The sequence below is a fragment of the Natator depressus genome, chromosome 5, assembly GCF_965152275.1.
Source record: "Natator depressus isolate rNatDep1 chromosome 5, rNatDep2.hap1, whole genome shotgun sequence".
Classification (NCBI taxonomy): domain Eukaryota; kingdom Metazoa; phylum Chordata; order Testudines; family Cheloniidae; genus Natator; species Natator depressus.
The window spans coordinates 69443477-69470257 of record NC_134238.1 but is presented as its reverse complement, the minus strand read 5'-3'; the positions used below and the strand labels follow the sequence as shown (position 1 = coordinate 69470257).

The 26781-nt window shown below is 41.9% G+C and overlaps 1 protein-coding gene across 1 annotated transcript in view; it reads right to left on the bottom strand.

The window, feature by feature from the left end:
• Window positions 1-26781, bottom strand: part of CAMK4 (calcium/calmodulin dependent protein kinase IV) — a 294805-nt gene that overhangs the window by 108982 nt on the left and 159042 nt on the right. Inside the window, exons 3-4 of the mRNA XM_074952952.1 lie at window positions 25628-25690; window positions 24886-24968 (exon numbers count right to left, since the gene is read on the bottom strand). Of these exons, the coding sequence (XP_074809053.1) occupies window positions 24886-24968; window positions 25628-25690 (146 nt within the window). The remainder of the gene's footprint in view (window positions 1-24885; window positions 24969-25627; window positions 25691-26781) is intronic.

Below are 26781 nucleotides of genomic sequence, written 5' to 3'. Positions count from 1 at the left end.
GTTTACCCATGTGCAAAGACATCCAAATCTTTGTTTGCCAAGATGCTTTTCTGACATGCTCTTCAAAACTGTCACCACATGGTGGGAATTTGGCCAGTAACTTGTTCTTTTTGATGGGTAGATTGAGGCGCAAGCAATTCAGGTCTCCGTGGGTCTCCTTTTCTTTCTTGCTCTGGTCATGCAGCACTTCTACCAACTTTCTTGCTTCAGAAATTGTGGCTTCTCCATCCCTCTCTCCCATTTTGGCAAGATCTCTGTTATGACAATATTAAAAAAAGATTTTTCGCCAATACCAAATAGGACACACAGTCACATCCTGTTAATGCAGCAAGTATGTTGAAAGGTCAGGAGTGAGTGCATCACAAATTGCCTGCACAGATATGAAGCAAGGCATGTCAGTTGTGCTAGTAATGTTATCTATATGCTCCATTTTTGGAATGTAGTGAACAGCAAGGACAAAACATCTGCTCAGCTGATCTAATTACTACATTCCCTTTAACACCAAGAGACCCAAACGCCATATTGGCACATACAGCATCCAGAAGCACCTGATGTCTGCTTCCTCTTGAGTGCTGTACAAGTCTTCAGCTTCAACACCTCTACTGGTGATGGACTTTGCTACTTCACAGCTGGAAAAGCCTGCAGCAAGGAGTGTTTGTGTCAGCTGCATTCCTACATTCCCAGGTACATTTTGAACAATATACTCACAGAGGATTTGTACAAGTTACTTCTTGTTGGATGTCATGTTTAGAAACTTTTACCAGGGGAGGCACAAGGTGTCTACAAAAAGAAAAGGAGTACTTGTGGCACCTTAGAGACTAACAAATTTATTTGAGCATAAGCTTTCATGAGCTACAGCTTTTGCTCAAATAAATTTGAGCGGATACAGACTAACACGGCTGCTACTCTGGAAGGTGTCTACAATCACCTCGTATTTCTTGAATCCAACCTTAGATCCTCTCTAGCGCTGTCTTTCTGCAGTTTTCACAGAGTTCATAGAATATCAGGGTAGGAAGGGACCTCAGGAGGTCACAGTCCAACCCCCTGCTCAAAGCAGGACCAATCCCCAACTAAATCATTTCAGTCAGGGCTTTGTCAAGCCTGACCTTAAAAACCTCTAAGGAAGGAGATTCCACTACTTCCCTAGGTAACGCATTCCGGTGCTTCACCACTCTCCTAGTGAAAAAGTTTTTCCTAGTATCCAATCTAAACCTCCCCCACTGCAACTTGAGACCATTGCTCCTTGTTCTGTCATCTGTTACCACTGAGAACGGTCTAGATCCATCCTCTTTGGAACCCCCTTTCAGGTAGTTGAAAGCAGCTATCAAATCCCCCCTCATTCTTCTCTTCTGCAGACTAAACAATCCCAGTTCCCTCAGCCTCTCCTCGTAAGTCATGTGTTCCAGTCCCCTAATCATTTTTGTTGCCCTCCGCTGGATGCTTTCCAATTTTTCCACATCCTTCTTGTAGTGTGGGGCCCAAAACTGGACACAGTACTCCAGATGAGGCCTCACCAATGTCGAATAGAGGGGAACGATCACGTCCCTCGATCTGCTGGCAATGCCCCTACTTATACAGCCCAAAATGCCGTTAGCCTTCTTGGCAACAAGGGCACACTGTTGACTCATATCCAGCTTCTCGTCCACTGTAACCCCTAGGTCCTTTTCTGCAGAGCTGCTGCCGAGCCATTCGGTCCCTAGTCTGTAGCGGTGCATTGGATTCTTCCGTCCTAAGTGCAGGACTCTGCACTTGTCCTTGTTGAACCTCATCAGATTTCTTTTGGCCCAATCCTCCAATTTGTCCAGGTCCCTCTGTATCCCTATCCCTACCCTCCAGCGTATCTACCACTCCTCCCAGTTTAGTGTCATCTGCAAACTTGCTGAGGGTGCAATCCACACCATCCTCCAGATCATTAATGAAGATATTGAACAAAACCGGCCCAAGGACCGACCCTTGGGGCACTCCACTTGATACTGGCTGCCAACTAGACATGGAGCCATTGTTCACTACCCGTTGAGCCCGACAATCTAGCCAGCTTTCTAGCCACCTTATAGTCCATTCTTCCAGCCCATACTTCTTTAACTTGCTGACAAGAATACTGTGGGAGACCGTGTCAAAAGCTTTGCTAAACTCAAGGAATAACACATCCACTGCTTTCCCTTCATCCACAGAGCCAGCTTTCTCGTCATAGAAGGCAATTAGATTAGTCAGGCATGACTTTCCCTTGGTGAATCCATGCTGACTGTTCCTGATCACTTTCCTCTCCTCTAAGTGCTTCAGAATTGATTTCTTGAGGACCTGCTCCATGATTTTTCCGGGGACTGAGGTGAGGCTGACCGGCCTGTAGTTCCCAGGATCCTCCTTCTTCCCTTTTTTAAAGGTTGGCACTACATTAGCGTTTTTCCAGTCTTCCGGGACTTCCCCCAATGGCCATGAGTTTTCAAAGATAATGGCCAATGGCTCTGCAATCACATCCGCCAATTCCTTTAGCACTCTCAGATGCAACGCATCCGGCCCCAAGGACTTGTGCAAGTCCAGTTTTTCTAAATACTCCCGAACCACTTCTTCCTTCACAGAGGGCTGGCCACCTCCTCCCCATGCTGTGCTGCCCAGTGCAGTAGTCTGGGAGCTGACCTTGTTCGTGAAGACAGAGGCAAAAAAAAGCATTGAGTACATTAGCTTTTTCCACATCCTCTGTCACTAGGTTGCCTCCTTGATTCAGTAAGGGGACCACACTTTCCTTGACTTTCTTCTTGTTGCTAACATACCTGAAGAGACCCTTCTTGTTACTCTTAACTTGCAGCTAGCAAGAGATGTTATTGCAGTTATTATTGTCATATCTGTCAAAGACTTCAATTACACAATTAGCTTTGTCAAATCCTTTTCGGACCTGCCTCAAGTACTCAGCAGTAAATTAATCAGATGTGTGGAATTTGTCTCCAGCCACCATTTGTATGACATCCACAGCAGCTCTGGTGCACACTGGGGTTTCTTTGTTGCATGCTTTTAGCTCACAGATTCTTTCAGCTTGAGCTTCCAGTTAATGCCCTAATTCAGCTTTGTCTGTTCCTCTCACTGTTCCATCAGCTTGGAAAAAAGGACACAGGCATAAGTCCTTTTGGATGACTAAGAATAGTTTGCCATTGAAACATCATCTCTTACTCTTGGGGGAATTCTGTGCCACTGCGCATGTGCAGAATTCATGGTCCCTGCAGATTTTTTTCTCTCTGCAGAATATAGATTCTTCTGGAGAAGTGCTGCAGATATGCCTTTCACTCACTAGGGGCTGCTGTAGCACCAGAAGAGAGGGCAGCCAGCTGGGCGAAGAGACTGCGTTTCTCACAGCAAAGCCAGGCGAGGAGGCATGGGAGGGACAGAGCAGGGAATATGAGGCTGCTGAAGGGTCAAAGACTGGGGTTCAGAAGGGCTAGTGAGAGAGTCAGGCTGGGGTGCAGACTCTGGAGCCAGTGGGGTGACAGCACTGAGCCAGGGACCGAATGGGAGGGGGCTGCAGGGACACACAGGGACAGGGGCAGGTGTGCCTGATTACATGGGAAAGGCTAGGGGTCAGCCAGGATCTGCATGGGGGAAGCAGCTCCCTAATTCCCTAACCATTCCTCCCCCCGCATCCCAACCCCCCCTCCCCCAACAAAAACCCTGTTCAATACTTCTCTCACTCACAACCAACAATCTTCCAGGTTCACTCCCAGGCTCCTTCCCTCTCCCTCAGCTCCTCCATTACCCAGACTGCCCCAATCCTTTCCACTGCTTCTGAGAGGTGCAGGAAATACATTTCTGTATTGTAGTTTAAATGAATTATTACTCAAAGTTCTGTATTAATATGCCTAGTAAGGAATTTGTCAAAGAAACATTTCCTGAATCTTTTTTGTTGTCTGTATTGTTACAGACATACTTGCTGACAGGTATTTTGAAATAAATTACCAAAACTATTGAAAGTGGCATGCTTATATTGTTATTTTGACAAAGAAAATATTCATAATTTTAAAATATTGTGCACAGACAATTTAATTTTTGCATACTTCCCCCACCCCCAAGAGTAATCTCTGCATCTTGCTAAGGACAGAACTCTAGGGAAAACAATTTCTGGACTAATAGCTGCAGTGATTGTCCCTCTCTTGCCTGATTTAAATTTAGTTTTCTTGGCCATGTCAGCAAATGTTTTGATGCCAGATTTCTTGACTGGGTTGAAGAAGCTGTGTGTCCCATCAGAATCAAGTGCATCTCTCACAAATCTCCCCTTTTGTTTTTCACCAACATTTCCTATTTTCAGTGGAGAGTCTTTGTACATCTGATGGTAGATATATTATCCAGTAGATACACAGCTCTGGTTGTGATTCAGGGTCAAATGGGTTTGCCATCTTGCTGATGACATGGTTAGTAAAAGCTGTAACATAATTTTCATCCCTTCTCAGTGCAGAGGCAAGGACTGCTTGTGGACTTTGTCATCACCACTTCTTGTTAGTCCTCTTCTTTCTCACGTGGCTTTTGTATATTCATAATATGAAGCTGTGTATTGTTATCTCTAACAAGAATACTGACTGGTGCATAAATGTTATTGAATTAAAAGCTAATTTCTACAATAATTCAAAGCGTAGTACTGCACGCATAGGCAATTACAAATTAAACCTTCTACCAGGCAGACTAGATGCTACATTGTATGTACAAAAGCTTACCAATGGAGAAGAATTACATTGGAAATTCATATACATTTATATCTACCCACTACACAGTACAAACTATGGACCCACCATCTACTGCTGCATGTGCACAGCTTTCAGTGTGAGACTGATTTAGTCAGCAAATTTCAATTAAAAATATAGAAAACTGTTATAGTCACTTGTAAAATACTTTGACAATTAAGAATATGCAATGTGAAAATAGTTAATGTTAGTATATTCAGAAATGTTGATACTTGCCATTTTTGCCACATGCTAAACAGCATGATCATTTCTGAAAAAAAACCCCAAATCTGCCCATGTAATACCAATAACATTCTTTTAATACACTGTCATTTGGTAGCTTTGATCAATAAACACCACATAAACATGTTGAAATTAACTTAAATAGTAAAAACTGTAGTCAGTCATGCTGAATCATTTCTGGAACTATGCAAAATATGGCAATCATTTTGGGTATCATTGTTTTACTTCGCCTACAGGCTTACAGCAACACTTGACAGCTCCTCATCATAACTCATCTAAATGTACATAAAATAATATTTTAAATGATATACAATGTGGGTGTGTGTAGGGAGAGTATATTAAACTCCAAAAGCATGGCCCTTAATGGAGACTTGCCACCTGACCATATGGCATCTCCAGTGTAAGAATGCCGAATGTGATGCCTGTATCAGTTGAGTACACCGAACTGTCTTCTCACTCAATCTCAGGAGAATGAGAATTCATTCTACAGTTGCAAATTAACAGAGACCCATTTTAGACAAGGATTAAAAACTAAATTACTTGACGGCAGTAGGCACAAAGAAGATTCCTATGATGGGCAGAGTGCAAGTAAAAAATTTGTAGAGACCACTTCTACACTTTCCACAGTATGCATCCGATGAAATGAGCTGTAGCTCACGAAAGCTTATGCTCAAATAAATTGGTTAGTCTCTAAGGTGCCACAAGTACTCCTTTCTTTTCACTTATTGCAAGTCACATTTGCCTCTTTCCCAGAGAGGAAAGAATAAAGGATGTTCCTTAAACCCCTCATTCATCTAAACACTCCTTCAAGCAAATGTTTGGGAACTGAGCACCACACTGTCTCACAAGATACAGCTTATAAGATCTTTGGGAAAGTGGATTCCAGAGTCAAGGGACCTTCACTGAGAACACCTGGCTACCAGCTCCGTGGCATTCAAATATAGACTATTAGCTCAAATGTCCAGTTTATATTAACCACCGACAAGATTCAAGAGAGGGGGGTCGCATGTAATCAGGATCTGTCTTGCAGAGTTTTTATCATAGATCAAAATCAACATTTTGAATTGTACCCAACAGGAAACCAGTACAACTTCTAAAGAGCTGGTGTGATCTATTCCCAGAAGTCAGTATTTGTTTACAGTCAGCGTATAGCTGCATTCTGCACCAGCTGTAGCATCCAAGTGATCTTCAAGCACAATTCTATTACTGCAACGTGCTTGCACACTTGCCATCTCCCATCCCAGCTTCCTAAAATAGTTTCTTCATGCGAGGTATTCAAAAGTTAACAATTTTAAGCCTTTACTTTCCAAGATGACCTGGTTCACTGTAGCCCTGGATATCTGGAAGTGCGCTTCTACTCTAAAAAGCAACTATGAAAAAAAATGATTTCTTGTTATTCATAAGATTTTCTTTGCGTGCATACTCAGATATATCTGCTGTATCTGATGATTAGAACAAGTTCTTACTGCTTTTTACTCCCTGTTACACACACACACGCAGCCCTATAGGGCCAGCCCACAACATTTTGGCACCTGAGGTGGGGAGCTCAAATGACGCCCCCAAGCCCCCTCACTTGGGCCAAAACTTTGAAAGGTCTCAAATCTGCCTTCTTCCTGTTCTAATAGTCTCATGGTACTGCTCTGCTACCCACCCCAATAAAGGAGAACAACTTAAAATGCCTTGTTCAAAAATTTTAAATAACACTTAACTTTCAAATGCCTGAACAGCAAATATAAGTTTGCTTGTCTGCATAGTAAACACTGGCATTTTTATCTGTTTGAATAATCAAAGTGGTGCTTTCCGTGCTTTCTTGGTTGCAAAGATTTTAACTGCTTCCTGAAGGTCCACGGTCTGGGCCAGCTCATGCTCTATTGAGATGGTTGCAAGGCCAACCAGCCTCTCCTGTGTCATTGTGAAGCGTAGATGTGTTTTTATTAGATTCAGCTTGGAGAAGCTGCGTTCTCGACGAGCAACTGTTACAGGAAGTGTTAGAACTATGCACAGAGCAACAAAAGCATTTGGAAAGAGGGTGGTCATCTTATTTGTGCACATATATTCCAAAACAGCCTTTGGAGTTGATCCTGCTGAATGTATCTTGAAAGGGATTTCAGTTCATCACCTAAATCACTTGCATCAATATTGCGCATGTCATCATGTGTCAACACTGTCTCTAGTGCCCTGAATTGCTCGTGTAGGTCTTCTTCAGGTATAGTGAGGAGTTTTGGAATATCATACAACATCCCAAATATACTGCTGTGTTCCTGGAGCTGCATGAAATGTTCTTCAACTGACTGTATTGCACAATCTAGCACCTGGTTAAAGAATTCAACTTTGAATTGTTGTTTGGGGTCTCTTATGGGATTATCCCGTGCCTCATAATCAAAATGTTGTCTTCTTCGGTGACTCTTGTATTCTTGAATGGGTAGGAAAATAGCTTCAGTGGGAAGTTCCTCTGCCAACTTCTGTGCACTCTTCAGAACATTTTGAAATCCCTCATCTGACCGGTAAGACTGTAGGTATGACTTTGCTTTGTCCAGTTGTTCCATTGCTCCAGATATATCAAGGTCAACACCTTGGAGTCTTTTGCTTACATTTATTTCAAACAATATGTTATGCCACAACACTAAGCCACACAGAAATTTGAAGTTATATATGTTTCTGGTGATTCCACTTCCCACTGCCACTGTTCTCCCACGAACAGTTCCTGTCATAGCATTATCCTCCATAATGGCAACTATGACATCATCTATCTTCCCAATTTGGTGTTGGATAGGCTTTATCGCCTCCACTTGACTTTCCCATTGTGTGGTACTCAGTGGTTTCAGTGTCAGAGAGGATGTTCCCAGATGTTGCTTCAAAATTTGCCATTGATGAGTTGATGCAGAGAAAAAAACATAGATGCTTTGAATTACATTAAAAAATTCAGCAGCCTCACTAGAAGCTGATGCTGCATCACTGACCACCAAGTTCAATGAAAGGAAATGCATGGGACGAAAAAAGCTTGAGGGTTTAACTCTTGGATCCGTGTCTGCACTCCTCTGGTCTTTCCTCTCATGTTGGCACCATTATCGTAGCCCTGACCTCTCATGTCAGCTATCGCAATTCCCGTATCTTCCAGCTTTTTAAGAAGCACATTTGTCATACCAGCTCCTGTAGTATCATCAATGTCAATAAATTCTAGAAAATGCTCTCTGACAGTCACCATTGCAGGGACATTTTCATTAGATTCTGTTGTTGCTGCAAAACGCACCATTAAAGTAATTTGTTCCATATGGCTGATATCAGGTGTGCAGTCCAGAATAACAGAGTAATATCTTGCTGACTTCAGATCTGCCACAATCTTCTATTTGACTTTTGTTGCCAGTAACGGTATGATCTCATTTTGAATTGTTTTTCCAAGGTAGTGGTGTGTGTACATTTCTTGGGTGGTGACTCTTCTTAGATGTTCCCAGAGCACAGCATCAAACTCAGCCATCAGCTCCACAATTTTAAGGAAGTTTCCATTGTTTGGCACATACAGCTGATCTGAAGTGTCACGCAGTGCTAGGTTTTGCGTAGCAAGCATTCTCACAATGGCAATGAGCCTTTTCAGAACATTTTGCCAGTAAAGAGACTCTGATGCAATCATCTCTTGATGCTGATCATCTATGGTGGCCTTTAACCTTAGTCTCATCTCAAGTTCTTTCCATTCATGGAATACTCGCTGGTGATTTTCTGCCTTCTCATAGCATGCCAGATTTCTAGCCAGATTTTTCCAGTCTTTTGTTCCTGTAGAACCCAGCGTGGCTGGAATATTAGACTGGAAGAGTTTGCAACAGAAACAGTATGCAGCATTCTGGGTTTTTGAGTACATAAGCCATGGCCTCTCCACTTTGTCACCATTGGGGATTTCATGCCAGTAATATGTTGGATGGAAACTTCTATTTTCATTGTCTTTGGGGAACATTAAGGTTTTCACTTGCTGTGGCCCATGCAGTACAAGGAAGTCCCTCAGGCTACTGCTCAAGTGGGTCCACAGTCCTGGATCATCTAGACTTAAGGAACTAAACTCAGCAGCAGCTGTTTCTTGTGCCTCCACCACACTCTTCTCTGATCTACATTTTTCTTCAGGAATGGGCATGGTTACATCCATTTGGGATGGAGATATGGATGCTGCAGTAGCTGCCAGGTCACTTGCACTCTGACTAACTGGAAGATCAGGCATCTCCTCACCACTCATATCCTCACCGGGGCCAGAAGGCTCACTGTGAACATTTGTGTCTATGTATCTTGGGAGAGCTCCTTCCGCTTAGATAGAAAAGCTTCCTTTGGTTTCTTTCTTTTTCTGAATATTGTCCCAGAGGGGCGTTTTCTTCTTTCACTCATAACTGCTGTTCTGTGCCAGCTATAGTGGCTCTCAACACTCAATTGAAGGGAACAAATAAGCAGGCTGGTAGCAGGGCCTGAGTGAGGGAAGATATCAGCGTCTTAAGGGCCTAACTGGCTCCTACTACTTCAGTTGACTGCCTGTTCTCCTCAAGTGGGTTCAGGGAAGCAGCAGGAAACAGGAAGCTCCCTGAGAAACTGGTGTTAATCAGTCCAGGTTCCTGGGGGTGCTAGACAGGTACATAAGAGGCTCCTCCTCTTCTCTCTCCCTGCAGCTCCTGCTGCTTTCTGTTATTCCCTCTCACCTTTTCTCCTGCCTGCCTGTTATGTCTCTTGTTCCCTCCTTCCTCCAGCACAGCACTCCACCATCTCTGTGTATCTAGAGCAGAGAGAATACACATGCACCAGCAGCAGACACCATTTTCTACACTCTGGATCATAGTGGTGCCCCCCCACAGTCTGGCACCTGAGGGGGCTGCCTCAGTTCGCCTCATGGTAAGGCCAGCCCTGCAGCCCTACTAAAGTTCCCTCTGGTTAGACACTCCCGGGCTATTATGTTTGGAGCCCACCTCACTGGGCTCTGTGTGCGTTCAGATTCAGAAGACTTAACAGAGTCCAGACATTGCCCCTGGCATGGGGTCTCTAGGCACATGCTTGAGGTGCAGATCCTTTGTCTAGTACCCACCTCGGAGAGCTCAGACACCATGGTCCAACTGCCTATCCCCAGGGACTGGCAAGGACTCTTCAGATGCTCTTGCATCTTAAACACACCCTCTTCCAGAACTGCAACCCTCTGGGTTCACAGTTTACCTCTGCAGGGGCACACAACAGTGCAAGCCAACAGACCAACAGACTTTGCACAGCATTCTAACACCACCATTATTCTCTACTTAGCCTCATGAGAAATACACAGACCTACAGAAAATAATAAACCCACCTATATGCATTTCCCTGCTTCAGTTTCTTCCCCAGTCTGGAGAGGTCTTTGGGTTGGGGCAGAGTCCTCTAGGGTATCCTCCCTCCAGCTAACAGCATCTTTCCAGAATCATGGAGCTTCCCTCCCTAGGTCAGCTAGCATCCTTCGACCTTGGCTGGTCCCATAGTTAAACCAGACATACACGCACACCCATCTTTTCCTCTCTCCTGCCCAAAGCTTCCTGAACGATTCTGCAAGTCTTCCCTCAAGTTTATGTATCTCCCTACCCACATTTGGTTTCCTTGTTCGCCTGTTGGGGATTTTCCACTGCCCCTCACTCCAGAGAAGCTTCTCCCAAATTCAGTCAAACCGTTGTCTCAAGGTGTTTCCACCTGAGTAGGCAACCATGAAGGTTTAATGACCAACTAGCATCTCTCATAAGTATGTGCTACAGCCCCATCAGCAAACTGGGGATTCCACATCCACCTAGAGACATTTCATAACACAACAATTTCATATAACAACTTCATAAAATCAACCAATATTCAGAAGTTGTACATATACACTTTCCCCAAATTGTCACACACCCATTAACGCTGCAGTAAATATAGCTAAGACAGAGTATGAGCTACATTCTATTCATTCTGAAGCATAATTTTCAGAATTAGGTACGGTGTCTGATCACTTACACTTGTGCAAACTCACTGAGGGCAATGGGATGGCACAGATGTAGCTAAGGGACTACATTTTCTGGTGATGAAGTATGAGGAAAGAACCACCAATCTTGACTTTCAGAGTGCAGGTTGAGCTCTTTGGGCTGACAAGATAAACTTGTAAACCAAGCACATTGGATATGGAAATCAACAAGACACAAGAGACATGGAACCCCACACTGCCATTTTTACGGAGTTTCTTTTCAGTGTAGAACTGAAGTTTAAATTCTTGACATATATTTTCCACCATAACTCCAGTTAATTGAAGTTTGTATCCTGGGGAATAATGACCATATTAGGACAAAACATGGAAGTGATCATTTTTTAAAAAACTGAACTAAATAGTAGGATTTTTGGTTCAGTTACAGTTGAAAAGCCAATGCAAATCCCACACGAATAACAAAACTAAGCGCCAAATCGTCAGCTCTGCCAAAGTCCTATTTGCATTGCTCTAGTGGTACAAAAGGGACTTTAAGCTTCCTTAAACAGGCAGATGATTTCCCCGGTGTGGCACAATCTTTGGCTGGCATAAAGTCAGCTCTGTCATGCACATATCCCTCACTAGGCAGAGGGGAGGTGTCGCAGCAGGCTCAGATGGTTTTGATTAGAAGACAATGTTCAAGATCTGCGGGACAAGTGATCTTCTCTCCTCGCTGCTACCACTTTTTTGCAACAGTAATCAAGGTTATTGCTAAAGAACTGAATTAGAATTTAATGTAATTGTGCAACGGAATATTTCAATAGTGAGATACAAATGAATTCTTATGGCACAATGAGCTCCCAAGACATCACATTTGACCTTCTAGCCATTGCTTTACTTTCTGACTGTTACTGATGCCCACCAAACAGTCTCGTTTCTTATTTTTATATAGCCTCTCGTCTTGGAGTTTTATCTTGAAGACATTTTCCTCTCCTCCTAACAAATCTTCTGAGAAATCAGGACACCCTGAAGGAAAGCAAGACAAACTTCTCGGAGATTGAGGTTTTGTGAATCTGTTGAGCTATTTTGCAAAAGTTTTGGGATTCCTCTCTACAAAAGTTTGGAACTTCACAAAATTAATCTGAGCTTTATTCAACCCAAACTTTATGAAGCTGTTCGAGAGTTTGGGATGCGTGGATAAAGATAAAGACCACTTCCCCCTTTTCTCTCTTACTCGGAAGAGAAGGGTGAAGATGCAGGTGCTGCTTCTGACCCTCTTCCCATCAGATCCAACTGCACTTCCACTACTATCTTCTAATCAGTGGCTCCTCACATAGCCTTTCTGCAGCAGCAGGCTGACCCTACTATCTCTGTCTTTGGGGGAAAAGATGAGGCTTTCTGCCTTTTCTCAATCCCAAAAGCAGGATTTCTATCAACAGGCACACTTCCCACTGCCTACCTAGCAACTGTGAGTCTGGGGAAATACTTTACTACTGCACTGCCCGTTCAAATACTAAGGGGCAGAAAATATCTCACCTAACTGTAGGCAGTGATGTTCTCAACAGCAGAACTGACTAACTATGGATGCTGATATAACTCAGCCAGGAAAGATTTTTTTTAAAGGGGCTATGGTGTAGAAGCACCTTTCTCTGGCTGACAGCTCCTTTGAAGAGCTGGATGTGCCATCTTGAGGAGAGAGGCAGACAGATCACCCAACATTTCTTTTACCTCCATGCCCTCCCCTCCCCAAAATGGCAACTGTGGAGAAAGTACTTCTCTATTTTGAAGCAGAGGCCTCACATGTATGGCAGTACCCAGACCAACCAACTAGGAACAAGCCCATCTCTTTTTTGGGTCTGCATGGTCAGTAGGGGTTATTTCAGCCCTAGGGCTGTAGTTACTCCTGCAGCCTCCTGGCTCCAGCACAAAGGAGAGAACTATCCACTCTTTCAATCCCCTGCTCTACCCTAAAACATGAAATTTACGGATAACATTTGCTTCATGCTTCCTTCATCTCAGGCAGATTAGTGCAAATTAAATTTTAAGTTAATTAGCCCAGGCACTTAGCACACAATTTGGATCTTGTCTTTTCTTTAAGGTAATCTGCACATCCTGTCTCTAAACTAGTATTTAATATTACTGCTATAATGCTTGCCCCTTCCCACTCCGCAGCTGGCTGCATTTCAGTAGTAGATGAAGTGATAAGCATATCACTTATCTTGCAAAATGCTTTATACATACACATGAATATAACAATAACTGCTAACATGTTCAGTACTTTTGCACTGCAAATTCAGATAAAATATTTTTAAACCCAGATTTTACTCTTTAATATTCCCTGCTCTCTCACTCTCTCACCCTCTCCCTAACTATATTTTTCCCATTACAGATCACTTGGCAGGAACATCTCAGAATAAACATTTTTTTTTTTATTTTTTCTATTTTCAGTGTGCATTTATCTAACCCTTTCGTTCCATGCGTTGCTAATGGATCCCGTTGTCCTGGTATAAATCCTGTATTAACTTCAAAGGGAAATTGCCTGCATAAGGACTACAGAATCTGACCCAGTGTTGACACAGTCTTCACCTTTCTCGATTTCTCATTCCATTATAAAGGTTTTCATGTATCTAAAAACATTTGGGCTGTTATTTAATCCTTCTGTAGTTGTACTTTTAAAGTGTACTAACCTGAAACATTTCTGTAGATTAAAACTGTTTGAAAAGTCTGCAGAAATCATTAAAGGAAAATCAGATCACCATAACCTATAGCAGAATGGTTGCCATAGGGTACACTTTTCCAAATGGCTCATGTGTATATTGAAATGCGGTTCCAATTTCTTGCTGCCTTGATATGTTTAGTTAGTTACAAAGCCAAGCTCCTTTGTAAGTGAGGTAAAACAAGTTAACCCAGATTCTTCATATTACCAGGGTTGAAATGTAATGAATATAATTACCTTGAGTCTCATTCAGTATGCTGTTTGCCCTGATTTTAAAAGCATCTCTGTATCTTAATGGAGAGTAGCATTTAGCTTCTATATGGATTCAGACTTTACAACTACATTGTACGTCCATCTAATTTATGAACAGTATATTAAAAATGGCTGCCCAAAGTTAGGCTCCTAATTCCTTTTTTTAGGTATCTAAATAAGTGGCCTGATTTTCAAAAGTGAGCACCCAGCATCTCCCTTGGAAATAACTGGGTATAGTTAGTTGCTCCCCAACTTGGGTGTTCCCCAAGGGTCAGTCCTAGGATCAATCCTATTCAACTTATTCATAAATGATCTGGAGAAAGGGGTAAACAGTGAGGTTGCAAAGTTTGCAGATGATACTAAACTGCTCAATGTAGTTAAGACCAAAGCAGACTGTGAAGAACTTCAAAAAGATCTCCCAAAACTAAGTGATGGGGCAACAAAATGGCAAATGAAATTTAATGTGGATAAATGTAAAGTAATGCACATTGGAAAAAATAACCCCAACTATACATACAATATGATGGGGGCTAATTTAGCTACAACTAATCAGGAAAAAGATCTTGGAGTCATCGTGGATAGTTCTCTGAAGACGTCCACGCAGTGTGCAGCAGCAGTCAAAAAAGCAAACAGGATGTTAGGAATCATTTAAAAAGGGATAGACAATAAGATGGACAATATCTTATTGCCCTTATATAAATCCATGGTATGCCTACACCTTGAATACTGCGTACAGATGTGGTCCCCTCATCTCAAAAAAGATATACTGGCATTAGAAAACGTTCAGAAAAGGGCAATTAAATGATTAGGGGTTTGGAACGGGTCCCAGATGAGGAGAGATTAAAGAGGCTAGGACTTTTCATCTTGGAAAAGAGGAGACTAAGGGGGGATATGATAGAGGTATATAAAATCATGAGTGGTGTAGAGAAAGTGAATAAGGAAAACTTATTTACTTGTTCCCATAATATAAGAACTAGGGGCCACCAAATGAAATGAATGGGCAGCAGGTTTAAAACAAATAAAAGGAAGTTCTTCTTCACTCAGCGCACAGTCAACCTGTGGAACTCCTTGCCTGAGGAGGTTGTGAAGGCTAGGACTATAACAGGGTTTAAACGAGAACTGGATAAATTCCTGGAGGTTAAGTCCATTAATGGCTATTAGCCAGGATGGGTAAAGAATGGTGTCCCTAGCCTGGAGATGGATGGCAGGAGAGAGATCACTTGATCATTGCCTGTTAGGTCCTGGGCAGGTGCCTCAACTCCCCACCTGTACAATGATAGTACTTCTCCCTGCCTTTCAGGGGTATTGCGAAGATAAATTCATTCTTGATTGTGAAGCAATCAGATAAGGCCTGATCCCATTCCCATTGAAGTCAATGGGTGTGTCTCTCCACTGATTTCCATGGGAATTGGATCAGGCTTATACTGCAACCATGTGGCCATGTGCCTAGGTAGATAGGAGAGATCATGTTGTTTGTATGTGAGGTTGAGATCACCAGGAGTCAGTCTTCACATTATTACCTAACAAACTGAAGTGCTTCACAGACCTTGTGTGTAACACATTGACTTTCATCTATTTTGAATGAGGTTCCTCTCCCCAGAGAGCAACCAGCAATAGACACCTTGGTCCTGACTACAACTGCCCATGCTAATGACTCCTGAGAACTCACAGGGACAGACAGCCAGGGCAAGGCAGAAGGACCTTTTGAATGAAGTGCTGCACAACCTCCTTCAACAGGGCTAAGAACAGTGAGACTTTAATATTTTATCAGTTGACGTTTTGAAAGTGGCAAGCAGCCAGTGAAACACTCAGACTCTCATCTCTCAGTGGAGCGCAAAGGTACATTCCTTTTTATGCGAAGCAGTATTACAGTGGTGCCAGCAGCGTTGCTTAGACGGGGTGCTTCATTTGTAATGCTGTGTGTGTTTTGATACCTAATGTTGCAGCTATTTCTAAGTGCATCAGGGAGAAACAATGTACTAATTGTACTGTAAACAACTGCTTTCTACAGTCATTTACAGGGAGTTATTTGAATTTGGACTCTGTTACTCTGAAAAAAATAGTTCAAACAATAAAATTTACTTTAACCCAATGACAGAGATAACAAGGTATTGACCGTGTGCAATTAAAGTGTTAAAACACATCATTACAAAACGCTTGAGAGCAACTAAATACCAAACTGCATTGGCAAATCTATAAATGCACACTTCCCTACTTTGTCATTAGTCTAGGGTCTCATCACTACAGTCACTGATGTTAAGAGAGACCCAATGAGCTGTTCAAAACATTAAGAGCCAGACTCACAATTCCAAGCAGGCAGAGGAGAGCTTTCAGCTGAGTAAAGCCAACAGAGCCAACTTGCGTACCAGCTGCCTTCCCCAACACTTCGCATACAGAAGTGTCTGAAGCCTGCCAGGTCAGAGCTCTGTTGTGCTGATCCTCAGCTGGTCTATGGTTCCTTAGGGACCATACCCTGCTGGTGAAAATTAGGGCTGCTCTAACTCTTGCTGGGTGAGGCACAACTGCCCCACAGGATAAGGGATCCCTAACCATTTCCCTAACTCCTCCTCCACTTCCTGTACAAAGAAGAGCTCAGACATGGGGGAATCTGTTACTAAATCAGTGATATGCTAAGTGATCCACACATCAGTGGTTAATGGAAAGCAGTACAGGTGAAGAGGAACCAATGGGCCTTTCCATTGCTAATTCCCATGAACCAGGGACAAAGAGGTGGGCCTGCAGGCTTCAGAAGGCCCCAAAATTGGCCTTTTCCACACCTCATTTCCACTCTGTTAGCCATCTCTGGAAAAGGGGAGCTCTCCAGAACCACATCACGCATATTTGGTTTTTTGGAAGCTCCACAAAAGTATGAGATATTAGCTCAAATCTACACTACTCCAGATTTTTTTTTAACAATGGGAGTGATCTAGATTGCGTCGAGTGTAGACAATATTTTGGAGATGACATTGGGCAGATTTACAGCTGTGGGTGAAAGCAGCTGGAAAAGAATTAGTGGTCAAGATGTCTTAGTTCCTCAGAACAAAGGGAATGTGAGGGTTTTTTTGAGCAGGACAAAGTAGATCTGAGTTGAGGCGGGAAATGGGGTGACAAGAACTATTTGTACCAATTTGCAGAATATACGGTTTTGGTATTTGGGTAAAAAGAAGTTATTAGTACAGCCAGAAATTGTTGAAATTAAGGTATGGCGAATAGTGAGATGAAAGTGATACAGTTCGAAGGAAATAAATATGAACAACATCTGAATAGAAAAGATAATCTGAGATCAATTTCAGAAAAAAGGTAAGCCTGGGAAAAGGCAAAGACATAGTGGAGGGGTCAAGAGCAATACTACAGCAAGCAGGTATAGCAGCAAAGTAAAATCTACCATTGTCTATCATAATGGAGAGACAGTTTAATAGGCAAGAGCAAAGCCAGAACAACAGGGTGCTAAGATTCTAATGAACTGTACCAGGTGACTGAGAAGCATGTCAATGGAAGTTTATGGTAGTTAACAGTATCAACCACCATACTATTTTTAGGTCAAGAAAGAGGGTAGAGGGGGTAAAAGAAAGAGGAAAGGAAAAGCTCATTGACTAGACATAAGGACAATACCATTATTATGAAAAGAGCAGAAATGAAATAGAAAAATTATTGAGGATGTCATGTAAAACACGGCTGGTGAGACCAAGGCAGCTGGGAGACTAAGGTAGTTAGCCAGGTGTTTGCCAGTAGAGGAAGGCAGGGAGGTAGTTTTACTTCAACTTGCAGATACTTCACAAGGAAGAACCCACAACAGGAAGAAAACAGCACCTCACCTCTTCTACTCCTCCTCTGCCTCACCTGTGGAGGGCCCAGGCAGACAGACATCCTGACCCTGGAAGCTTCCACCCAGATCCTGGTCTTGACTTGCTGCAAATGTGGCCTGCATGTGCCCATCAACAAAAGCCAAGCAGAAGGAGCCATCCAGCATCAGAGGTGTTTGTTTGTGGAGTCCCTCAGGAAGCATGTAAGACAACTGCAGCAGGAGCAGGACGTTTGCCTCACTAGCACTCAGGAGCACGAGGAATACATTGACAGGATGCACATGGAGATGTTCGGGATGGAGGATGCTAGCTGCCTAGAGAAGACTACAGCAGCACCAGAGGAGGAAGATGAACCAGCTGCTCTACAGGGAAGAGAGACTGGCTGCTGGCTATCTTAGGCAGCAGACTATGCTTCACCCACCTATCCATGTTCCCCATCCATTGCACTCAAGAACTGGTATGCAGTACTGGCAACAGGAGGTGAGGAGCAGACTGCAATGGTCCCCAAGGCTGGGAGGCTCATGTGCACCACTACCAAGAGGAGAAGGAGAAAAAGTGTGGCAGTAGTCAGTGATTCCCTTCTGAGATAGAGGCCTGATCTTACATCCCAGGCGGTGTGCTGCCCTCTTCAATCATGGGATGGTGTCCATGAAGGAGGTCTGCTGGGAAGAGATGGGTCCACCTGACCAAGAAGGGAAAAGTACATCTTGGGGACACTGACTTGCCAACCTAGTGAGGAGGGCTTTAAACTAGGTTCAAAGAGGGCAGGTGACAAAATTTCACAGGTAAGCATAAAACAGGTGACCTTAACACAGAGCTAGAAATTGGGGAAGGACACGGAAAATTACAGCAGGATCATAGGAACAACAAAAGTGGAAATTAGTGGGGGAATGGAGTATGGGGAATAAACAGGAAGAACTGGATGTACTAGTACATAAACTAAATTATGACTTAACTAGTATCACAGAGACTGAGCAGGATAAATCTCATGACTGGAATATTTGTACGGAGGGGTATAGCTTGTTCAGGGAGGACAAGCAGAGTAAAAAGTGAGGAAGAATAGCCACATATCTCCAAGGTAGGGAGGCTCAAGCACACCTCCATCAAAAGGAGGAGACAAAGGCTGGTGCTGGATTATATATCAAGAATACAGACACTTGTTTTGAGGCCCAGAAGAAGCTTGAAAGTCTCTGGATAAAGATAAGCGGAAATATTGGGGTGACATCATGGTAGGGGTTCTACTATAGACCACCAAATCAGGAAGAAGAGGTGGATGAAGTATTTCTAGAACAAATAATAGAAATATCCAAAACACAAGAACAGGTAGTAACTAGGGACTTTAACTACCCAGACATCTGTTGGAAAGTAACATGCAAAACACAAACTGTCTAATAAGTTCTTGGAATGTTTGGGGCCAACTTCTTGTTTCAGAAAGTGGAGTAAATAACCAGTGGAACCGCCATTTAAGATTTGATTTTGATTAACAGGGAAGAATTAATTGCAAATCTGAAGGTAAAAGACATCTTGGGAGAAAGTGATCATGAAATGACAGATTTCATGATTCTAAGGAAAGGAAGGAGTGAGAGCAGCAGAATAAGGACAGTGGACTTTTTAAAAGAAAAGCAGACTTTAACAAACTCAAAGAATTATGGGAAGAAAATCTAAGGGATAAAGAAGTTCAGGAGAGCTGGCAGTTTCTCAAAGAGACCACATTAAATACACAACTGCCCACTATTCTGATCCAAAGGAAAGACAGGAAGAATAGTAAGCAGGCAATATGGTTCCATCAGGAGCTCTTCAATGCACTGAAAAATCAAAAAGGAATTTGCATTCCTTTGAAGTCATAGGGCCTAAACTCTTTTCCTACTGTGGCTTTTAATTCAGATTAAAAAGTTTGACTCTGTATATTTGAACTAAAATTCAAGACATTGCCCAAGCACTTTGAAGACACTTTAAGAGTAGAGCTATCAGGATTAACTCAGATTTCTCCTGTTACAATAAATGGATGAGAAAAGCTGCCAGGCTCTATCTTCTGATTATCTACATTTTAAAATAACATGGAGCCTATTTACACAAATTACCACTACATTTTTGCTCAGCATGAAGTCATCCAAAGGAGAAATTACTTTCAAGAATTGATTTAATCTCTCCTCTCCCCAGCAAAATCTTCAGAAGAAATATAAATGACCAGCTCCACACCTGTGGCTAAGCATCACTCACTGAAGATGTGGGGTGAGGAAGGGGTATGAAAGTATGCTTTGTTCTCTCCTTCCCAAATCCTGTGGCTCTCAGCCCATTAGGCCAGATGCTGGTCTTGATTAGAGCAACCTTAATACTGCTCAAATTTACATTGTCTGACAAGGACCTCAAGAGGCTCTTTTGGCACCCATGGAAGGGTGCAATGAAGGGAAGCCTTGGTCATGTCCCCTGCACTGGTGACTGGGCAGCGTTTGGTAAAGAAGCTGCCATACTTGAGGGAATCCTCCAGTGACCAGTTAAACTGGCTTTTAGGCTGCTCCACAGAACTGGAGCCAGAGCAGCACAATGCAGTCAGAACGCAGGAAAGGATCTGATCCAGCATTTGCTCTCACACATCTGAGACTTCTGTGCAGTGTAAAGTTAAACTCAACATACCCCAAAAGCACAGCATTATCTGTTCAGTTATCAGAATGGCAAAAGTTATCAGCAATGTCAACACAAATGTGTGTTTCGATGACAAACGCACAACACATAAGCCATACCTATTTATCAGACATGGGTAGAGTTCAAGTTGCTATGTTTTGGCAACATAAGTTGTATGTGACTTTAAATATCATGAATGAAGGAGAAGGTGATTTTTAAAGTCTGAGAAATAAAATTCAGGAAGGTTCTCTGATTTGTTTTTATAATAGAATTCAGCTGAGTCAGAGAATTAAGACTGCTCTTTCAGTGTTTGAATTTCTCTTGTTTTTGAAAATATAACTGAAGAAATATAATATTGAAAGCACATTTTGATTTCTTATACTTATCTGTGAGTGCATTTATTGGTATATTATATATGACAGATAAAGATTTCTCAAGGCTATGTATATTTTATTACTACACAGACCTTTTCATATGAGGGTGGTATGAAACCAACAGCGCATGAAGAGTCCCAGTGTGATGATACTGGAGAACTAATCTGACACCAGCTGTGGGTGTTTAGATGCAGCATTATGGCTACAAGAGAGCAAATGTGCAACCAGATTTGTGTGTGTATTCCGGGCATTATGCAGAGGTAAAAGCAGATGAGAAATGAATTGCTCATGTGTAGTTCAAATATTATGGTAATGGGAAAGATGGTGGGAAAGCAAGTATTGCAGATAAGACCCAGCAGTATAGTAAAGGGACACTTGACATGGATATAGCTGTGCGTGGATAGCCCCAATTAGGTGGCAGATGACTTGGAAGAGGCATAGGAATAATTCCTTTACTGTATAGCAAACTCGTCCAGAATTTCAAAAACAAGTCTGTTAAAAACAAGTAACTTTAAAATACTCATTGTATCACTTAAAACATTACAAAAACTTCAGTCCTGCCAATTCAGTAAGCAGGAGGAGTTTGGGAAGTAAATATTTTCGTTTTCAATTCTCCTATTTAATTGCATTTTTCAATGCAACCTTAGCCCTGGAATCCTAATTGTGGCTTTATAATTATTGCTGCCCAAACTCTAAATTTGAAGTAGACAAAAATAAAGTTTGTTCTAGTAGAAACTCTTGGCTAAATCCATAATTACAGTTCAGCTGATGACACACTCCTAAAAGATGCGCAACCAGTGCATTGTGGGGAGGTAGGCTGGTCCAGTGATTAGGACACTTGCCTTTGGCTCAGAAGACCTGGTTCAAGTCCTTGTTCAACCACAGATGTTCTGTGTGACCTTGAACAAGTCACTTAGTCTTTCTGTGCCCTTGTTCCCCAGCTGTTAATGGAGATAAAAGTACCTCACTACCACAAAAAAGTGTTGTGAGGATAAATACATTAAGGATGGTGAGGTGCTCAGATACTGTGGTAATGGGAGCCATATACGTGCATAAGGCAGAATGCTGAAGGCCTCCTAAAGGTAGGTCAGCACATTTCCTGCATTTAAGAAAAATATAGAATGTAGGAGAAAACATGTGAGGCTAAAGAAACAGCAGGGGAGAGAAGAAAAGGAGGACATGTAGGGAGAGGAGAGAAACCAGGTGGAGGCAAGAGCTGGTGAGTGAAAATGCAAGGGAATAAGGAGGCAATAGAAGTGGATTAAGATATGGGTGAAGAAAAAGAGAAAGTGGATGAAGAAATGGGGACTGAGAAGATAGATTCCTACTTTGAGACAAACTTCCCACATCACTACAACCTGTAGGGCAGCTACCTTATTTCAGCACCACAGTGCTACTGTTAATCTCGTTGCACAGCTAAAAGGGAGAAGGAACAGCTAATGTAGAGCTGTTTATATTAGATTCCTGAGAGGAAGAATTTAAACCAAAAAAATGTGAATGTTAATTGGGAATTGTTTAAGAACGCTTACTCAAGGCACAAAAAGCCACAATCCCCAAATCGAGGAGGAAGGCCATATTGGTTAAGAAAAAACAACACCTGGTTTACAGGGGAAGAGTTTTAAAAGAGCTAACTGAGGAGCTCACTGGAGTGTTAATGCTCATGGTTCTCTGGGGAAATTCCAGAAGTCTGGAAGCTAATGTTGTGCCAATATTTAAAACAGGTAAATGGGATGACCCAGGTAATTATAGGCCTGTCAGCCCGACATCTATCCCGGGCAAGCTAATGGTGCAGCTGATATGGGCCTCTCCCAATAAAGAACTAAAAGAGGGTAAAATAAACAATGCATATGAACATGGTTTTATGGAAAACAGAGCTTGTCAAACTGACCTGTTATCTTTTTTTGATAAACTACAAGGTTGGTTGATAAAGGTAATAGTGTTGATGTAATACACTTAGACTTCTGTAAGGCAATAGACTTGATACTGCATGATACTTTGATTAAAAAACTTGTATGATATAAAATTAACATGGCACATATTAGATACCTTAAAAAGTTGTCTAACTGATAGGTCTCAAAATGTAATTGTAAATGGGGAATTGTCATCAAATGGGTATGTTTCCAGTGACATTCTGCAGTTCTTGGCTCTATGCTATTTAACATTTTTGTTAAGTTACCTGGAAGAAAACAAAATAATCACTGATAAACTTTGCAGATGACACAAATATTGGGGCAGTGGTAAATAATGAAGAGGACAGGTCACTGATACAGAGTGATCTGGATCTCTTGGAAAACTGGGTGCAAATAATGTGTTTTAATATGGCTACATGTAAATGTAGACATCTAAGAACAAAAAATGGACGCTATAGAGATGCTCTAGGAATTATTTTAGGAAGTTCTATGGCCTGTGTTATACAGGAGGTCAAACTAGCTGATCACAATAGTCCGTTCCGGCCTTGGAATCTATGAATCTAATGCAAAAGTTGTTGGCTGCGCAGCTGTGTTAAATTATTTTCATGCTTCTGCTGGAGATGAAGCCACTGCCTTTTGTTAGAAATAACTGACGCAAAATAACTTGATGATTTTTCAAATCACACGTAGAGTGAAAATTTACTACAAATATTTCCAGAGATGCTTATCACCAGTATCAGAAGGGTGCACCATGATTCTAGGCACTGGCAAAACCTCTTTGCTTCAATTAGCAATGTTGTAGATGGAGTTGGGCAGTTTGTAGCAGCTAACTTGTTACTCCAAGTGTAAAATTTCATGGCGGGCCCAATCCTGAGAAAGAAATTACAGCCTAAGGAAAAGGCTGCTGTCATGTGAAAACTTCATTATGTTAGAGCATGAAATCCCAGCTTCCAAAGTGAAAGCAAGTCCCAGACAGTCTTCAAAGTTGGGCTGCATTCAGCTACCGTAAGTTGAGATAGTAGCAGATGCTACCTTCAGCACCCCCAACCTCACAAATTATTGTTGTTCACAGACCAACAAACCATTTCTTTGGCATGTCCATATTTTCCTTTTCCATGATACTCTATAAACACCTGCCAGACAAGTCTCCTTTATGGATAAATACGGTGGTGTACTGTCTCCTTGCATGCTAGCTTACTGGATTCTAATGGTTTAACTGACACTATGATTTGCCTTATTGCTGTGACTGGATATGGCATGTGTATGCACATACAGGCACACTTTTCTTCTTTCTGAATTGAAGGAGTGAGAGAAGGGTTTGCTTCTGCTGCGTTCAGAAACTGCTCATGTTGAGCTTATTGCTTTGATTATTATGCATGAACTATTATCATAGAAAAAGGACAAGTTTGTGTTTCCCCTAATCAAAGTGCTTTTCACGCTCCATTTCTTTAATGCATACTTATATTATATTCCATTTAAATCTTAAACAGTTAAGCTTAGTGGAGAGAAGATTAAATATCCTGATCCTGCACGATTTGGAAAGCATTGTTCATCAGTAAATAAGTTCAGCAGTACAATTGATTTATTCAACAAATGAGCAATGAAGGCTTTGTGTGTGTTTTGCTCTAAAACAAGAATAAATAGCTCTCTTAAGAAACCCCAGCATTAAACATTACCAAAAAGAATACTTTACAGGATTTTTCATAATTTTATACACAGACACCAATATGTTTTGAGTTGTGAAACATTATCATTAAATAACCTGCAGAATTTAACCATTTTCTTTCAGAATCTTTTACAAATGTACAGAATTTTCAAAGATATAATCAAGTGCTAAATGCAGGGAAGGGCTTCTCTCATTGCTAGGTTGATCAACTTTTTATTTGGCATTTCTCTCTTCTATCCGCTATTCAGCTGATTTTTGCCTAGCATTTTTTCTGCTGTCTTCCCAGTGTCCCTCTCACTTCTCTGCACAACACACCGCTTCCCTGTTCACCACCTATTTGCATAACCTCGCTTTGATGTTTGCCTGATGAGTCCCCTCCTGCAACACTACATGCTATTTAGAATTTATTGACTGTTTCCTCCCTTTTTCACTTAATTGGAATTTCATTTTAAAAAATCTCCAATGAGAAACCTTTTCCAGATGCCCATTTCGAGCCAGATCCTGCAGACTTTTATTCATGTAAGTAGTCTTCATCCAGATGGAACAACTTCAATGACTACCAATATAAGGATTACTCGGGAAGAGGGGGCAAATTCTGAAGGATCATACCCTTGTTGAGCAATGCATTGTAAGGTGAACACCACAAAATTCCTTGTGCATGCTGCGGTTTGCATAGATCACCCACCTGTCAAATAGCTCCCCTCCTGTGACCAACTCCAGAACAAGACTGATTTCTGTGGGGGTTTCAAATATCTCCTTCAGTTTTATCTGGGAAAAGATACCAAACAGAGTAATTATTTGTGTCCATGCACTGTACAATAGACTACAACAAAGGGACTGTAGTGAAGCGGAAGATGGTACTAACAGCGATTACATGGTTCACGCTCAGATCAGTTAAGAAATTTATTGTAAGTATTGTTTATGGTGCCTAATTATTTCTTTTTTGCTTCTTTTGATCTCCTCCTGGATCCCTCTTTCTTTCATCCCTACACATTCACTTCTCATAACTCAGCAACCCTCTCTCAAATGCAGGAAGATTAGAGACTGCTTTATGGCCAATCAGGGCCTCTGCAGGAGTCTTACAGAGGAAGTCCCTGAAGACAAAGGCAAGGCTTTCCCTCTCTCCAGGGAGTAACAACCATGACACCACCAGCTGGCTCTATTTATCCCTTTTCTGCCAGGTTCCCCTTTAAGCAAAAGGCTTGTTTTTGTAAATTCTGTCTTGCTACTTGACGGAAACTTTAATAATTTACTTTAAAATGTAACTCTGACTCAATGATCTTAGATAAAAACCGAGATTTTTAATCAAAGCCTCTCATACATTAGCATACAATGTGAGCTATGAAGATCAATACTGCGGTCTCAGAAACTGAATACATTGTTAATGAGAGGAGACACAGTGAAATATTCTAAAAATACCCACTTACAATATTTGGATGCGAGAGGCGAAGGAGAACACCTATTTCAGTTCGGACAATTTTCTTGTCTACCTGGTTAAAAGAAAAAAAGATGTGAAGTGTGACTGCAATACTCATCTGAGAAACATCTAATGGCATTACAGGAAAATGTCTATGAGCAGATTGCTAGATTTCTTAGGAGAATGATTTGTGTCTCTTGCACTGAAGTCTAACTGGTAATTATCCCTCTGTATGAAGAGAATGAGAGTTTGCCCATGCTCTGGAATAATGTAAATTTTCTCTCTGGAACACTCACATTGCTGCAAGCCCTTGCAAGACAGCAAACACATGAAAGACAAGCCTGAAAAAGAGGCTACAGATTGTATTTGCTATTCTGCCCCTGTGCATCTCCATTACACCAGAGGATGGATGTGGCCCAGCATGATGTGTTTAACAGTGTGTGTCCGGTTAGTTGGGAAAGAAAGGATTCTTCACGCTTAGGTGGAGTTTATACCTTTGTGGTATATTTTGCTATAAAATTAAAAGGTGAAACATAAAGGATGTCACGCCCCTGTATGGGCCAAACGTCCCTTAGCCGGAGCCCAAATCAAGGTGTAAGGTTTGACTTGCTTCAGAGACACCTCTAAAGCAAAGGTATACAGGTACACCTCATTTCAATTAAATTCTGAGGAGGACCCTCCTCCCATTTGCTGCTCAACAACCACACTCTTCCAAGATCCTGTCTCTTGTTCCAGGTTCAGTTTCCATCTTCCTTGCAGCACATCTCACTTATAGTAAAGTTGAGGACCAATTCCCCACAGCTGGTCCAGCCCTACTGCACCACAGGGTCATTCACTCAGGATGACAACTGTGCTCCTACTAGCCAGAGGAAGAGGGTTAACCCCTTCCAGGTTTGGAGAGGGTCGGTGTACCCCATCATACTCAGGTACTGAAGTGCACAAGGAAAAAAAAACCTGTTAAGTTTGAAAACATGTCATGAGGTTTATTTTATTTATTTAGCTGAAGTAACCAGTAAGTTGATGGAAGAACTGTCCTAGTAACAGATACTTTCATAAAATGAAGAGCCATACTGAAAATGCTAATAATTAATGTTTCAAATGTCCCTAACTCAGTAAGAATTAGTGGGTTAATCATTATCAACATGGATAAAGGTAACCCTGTTA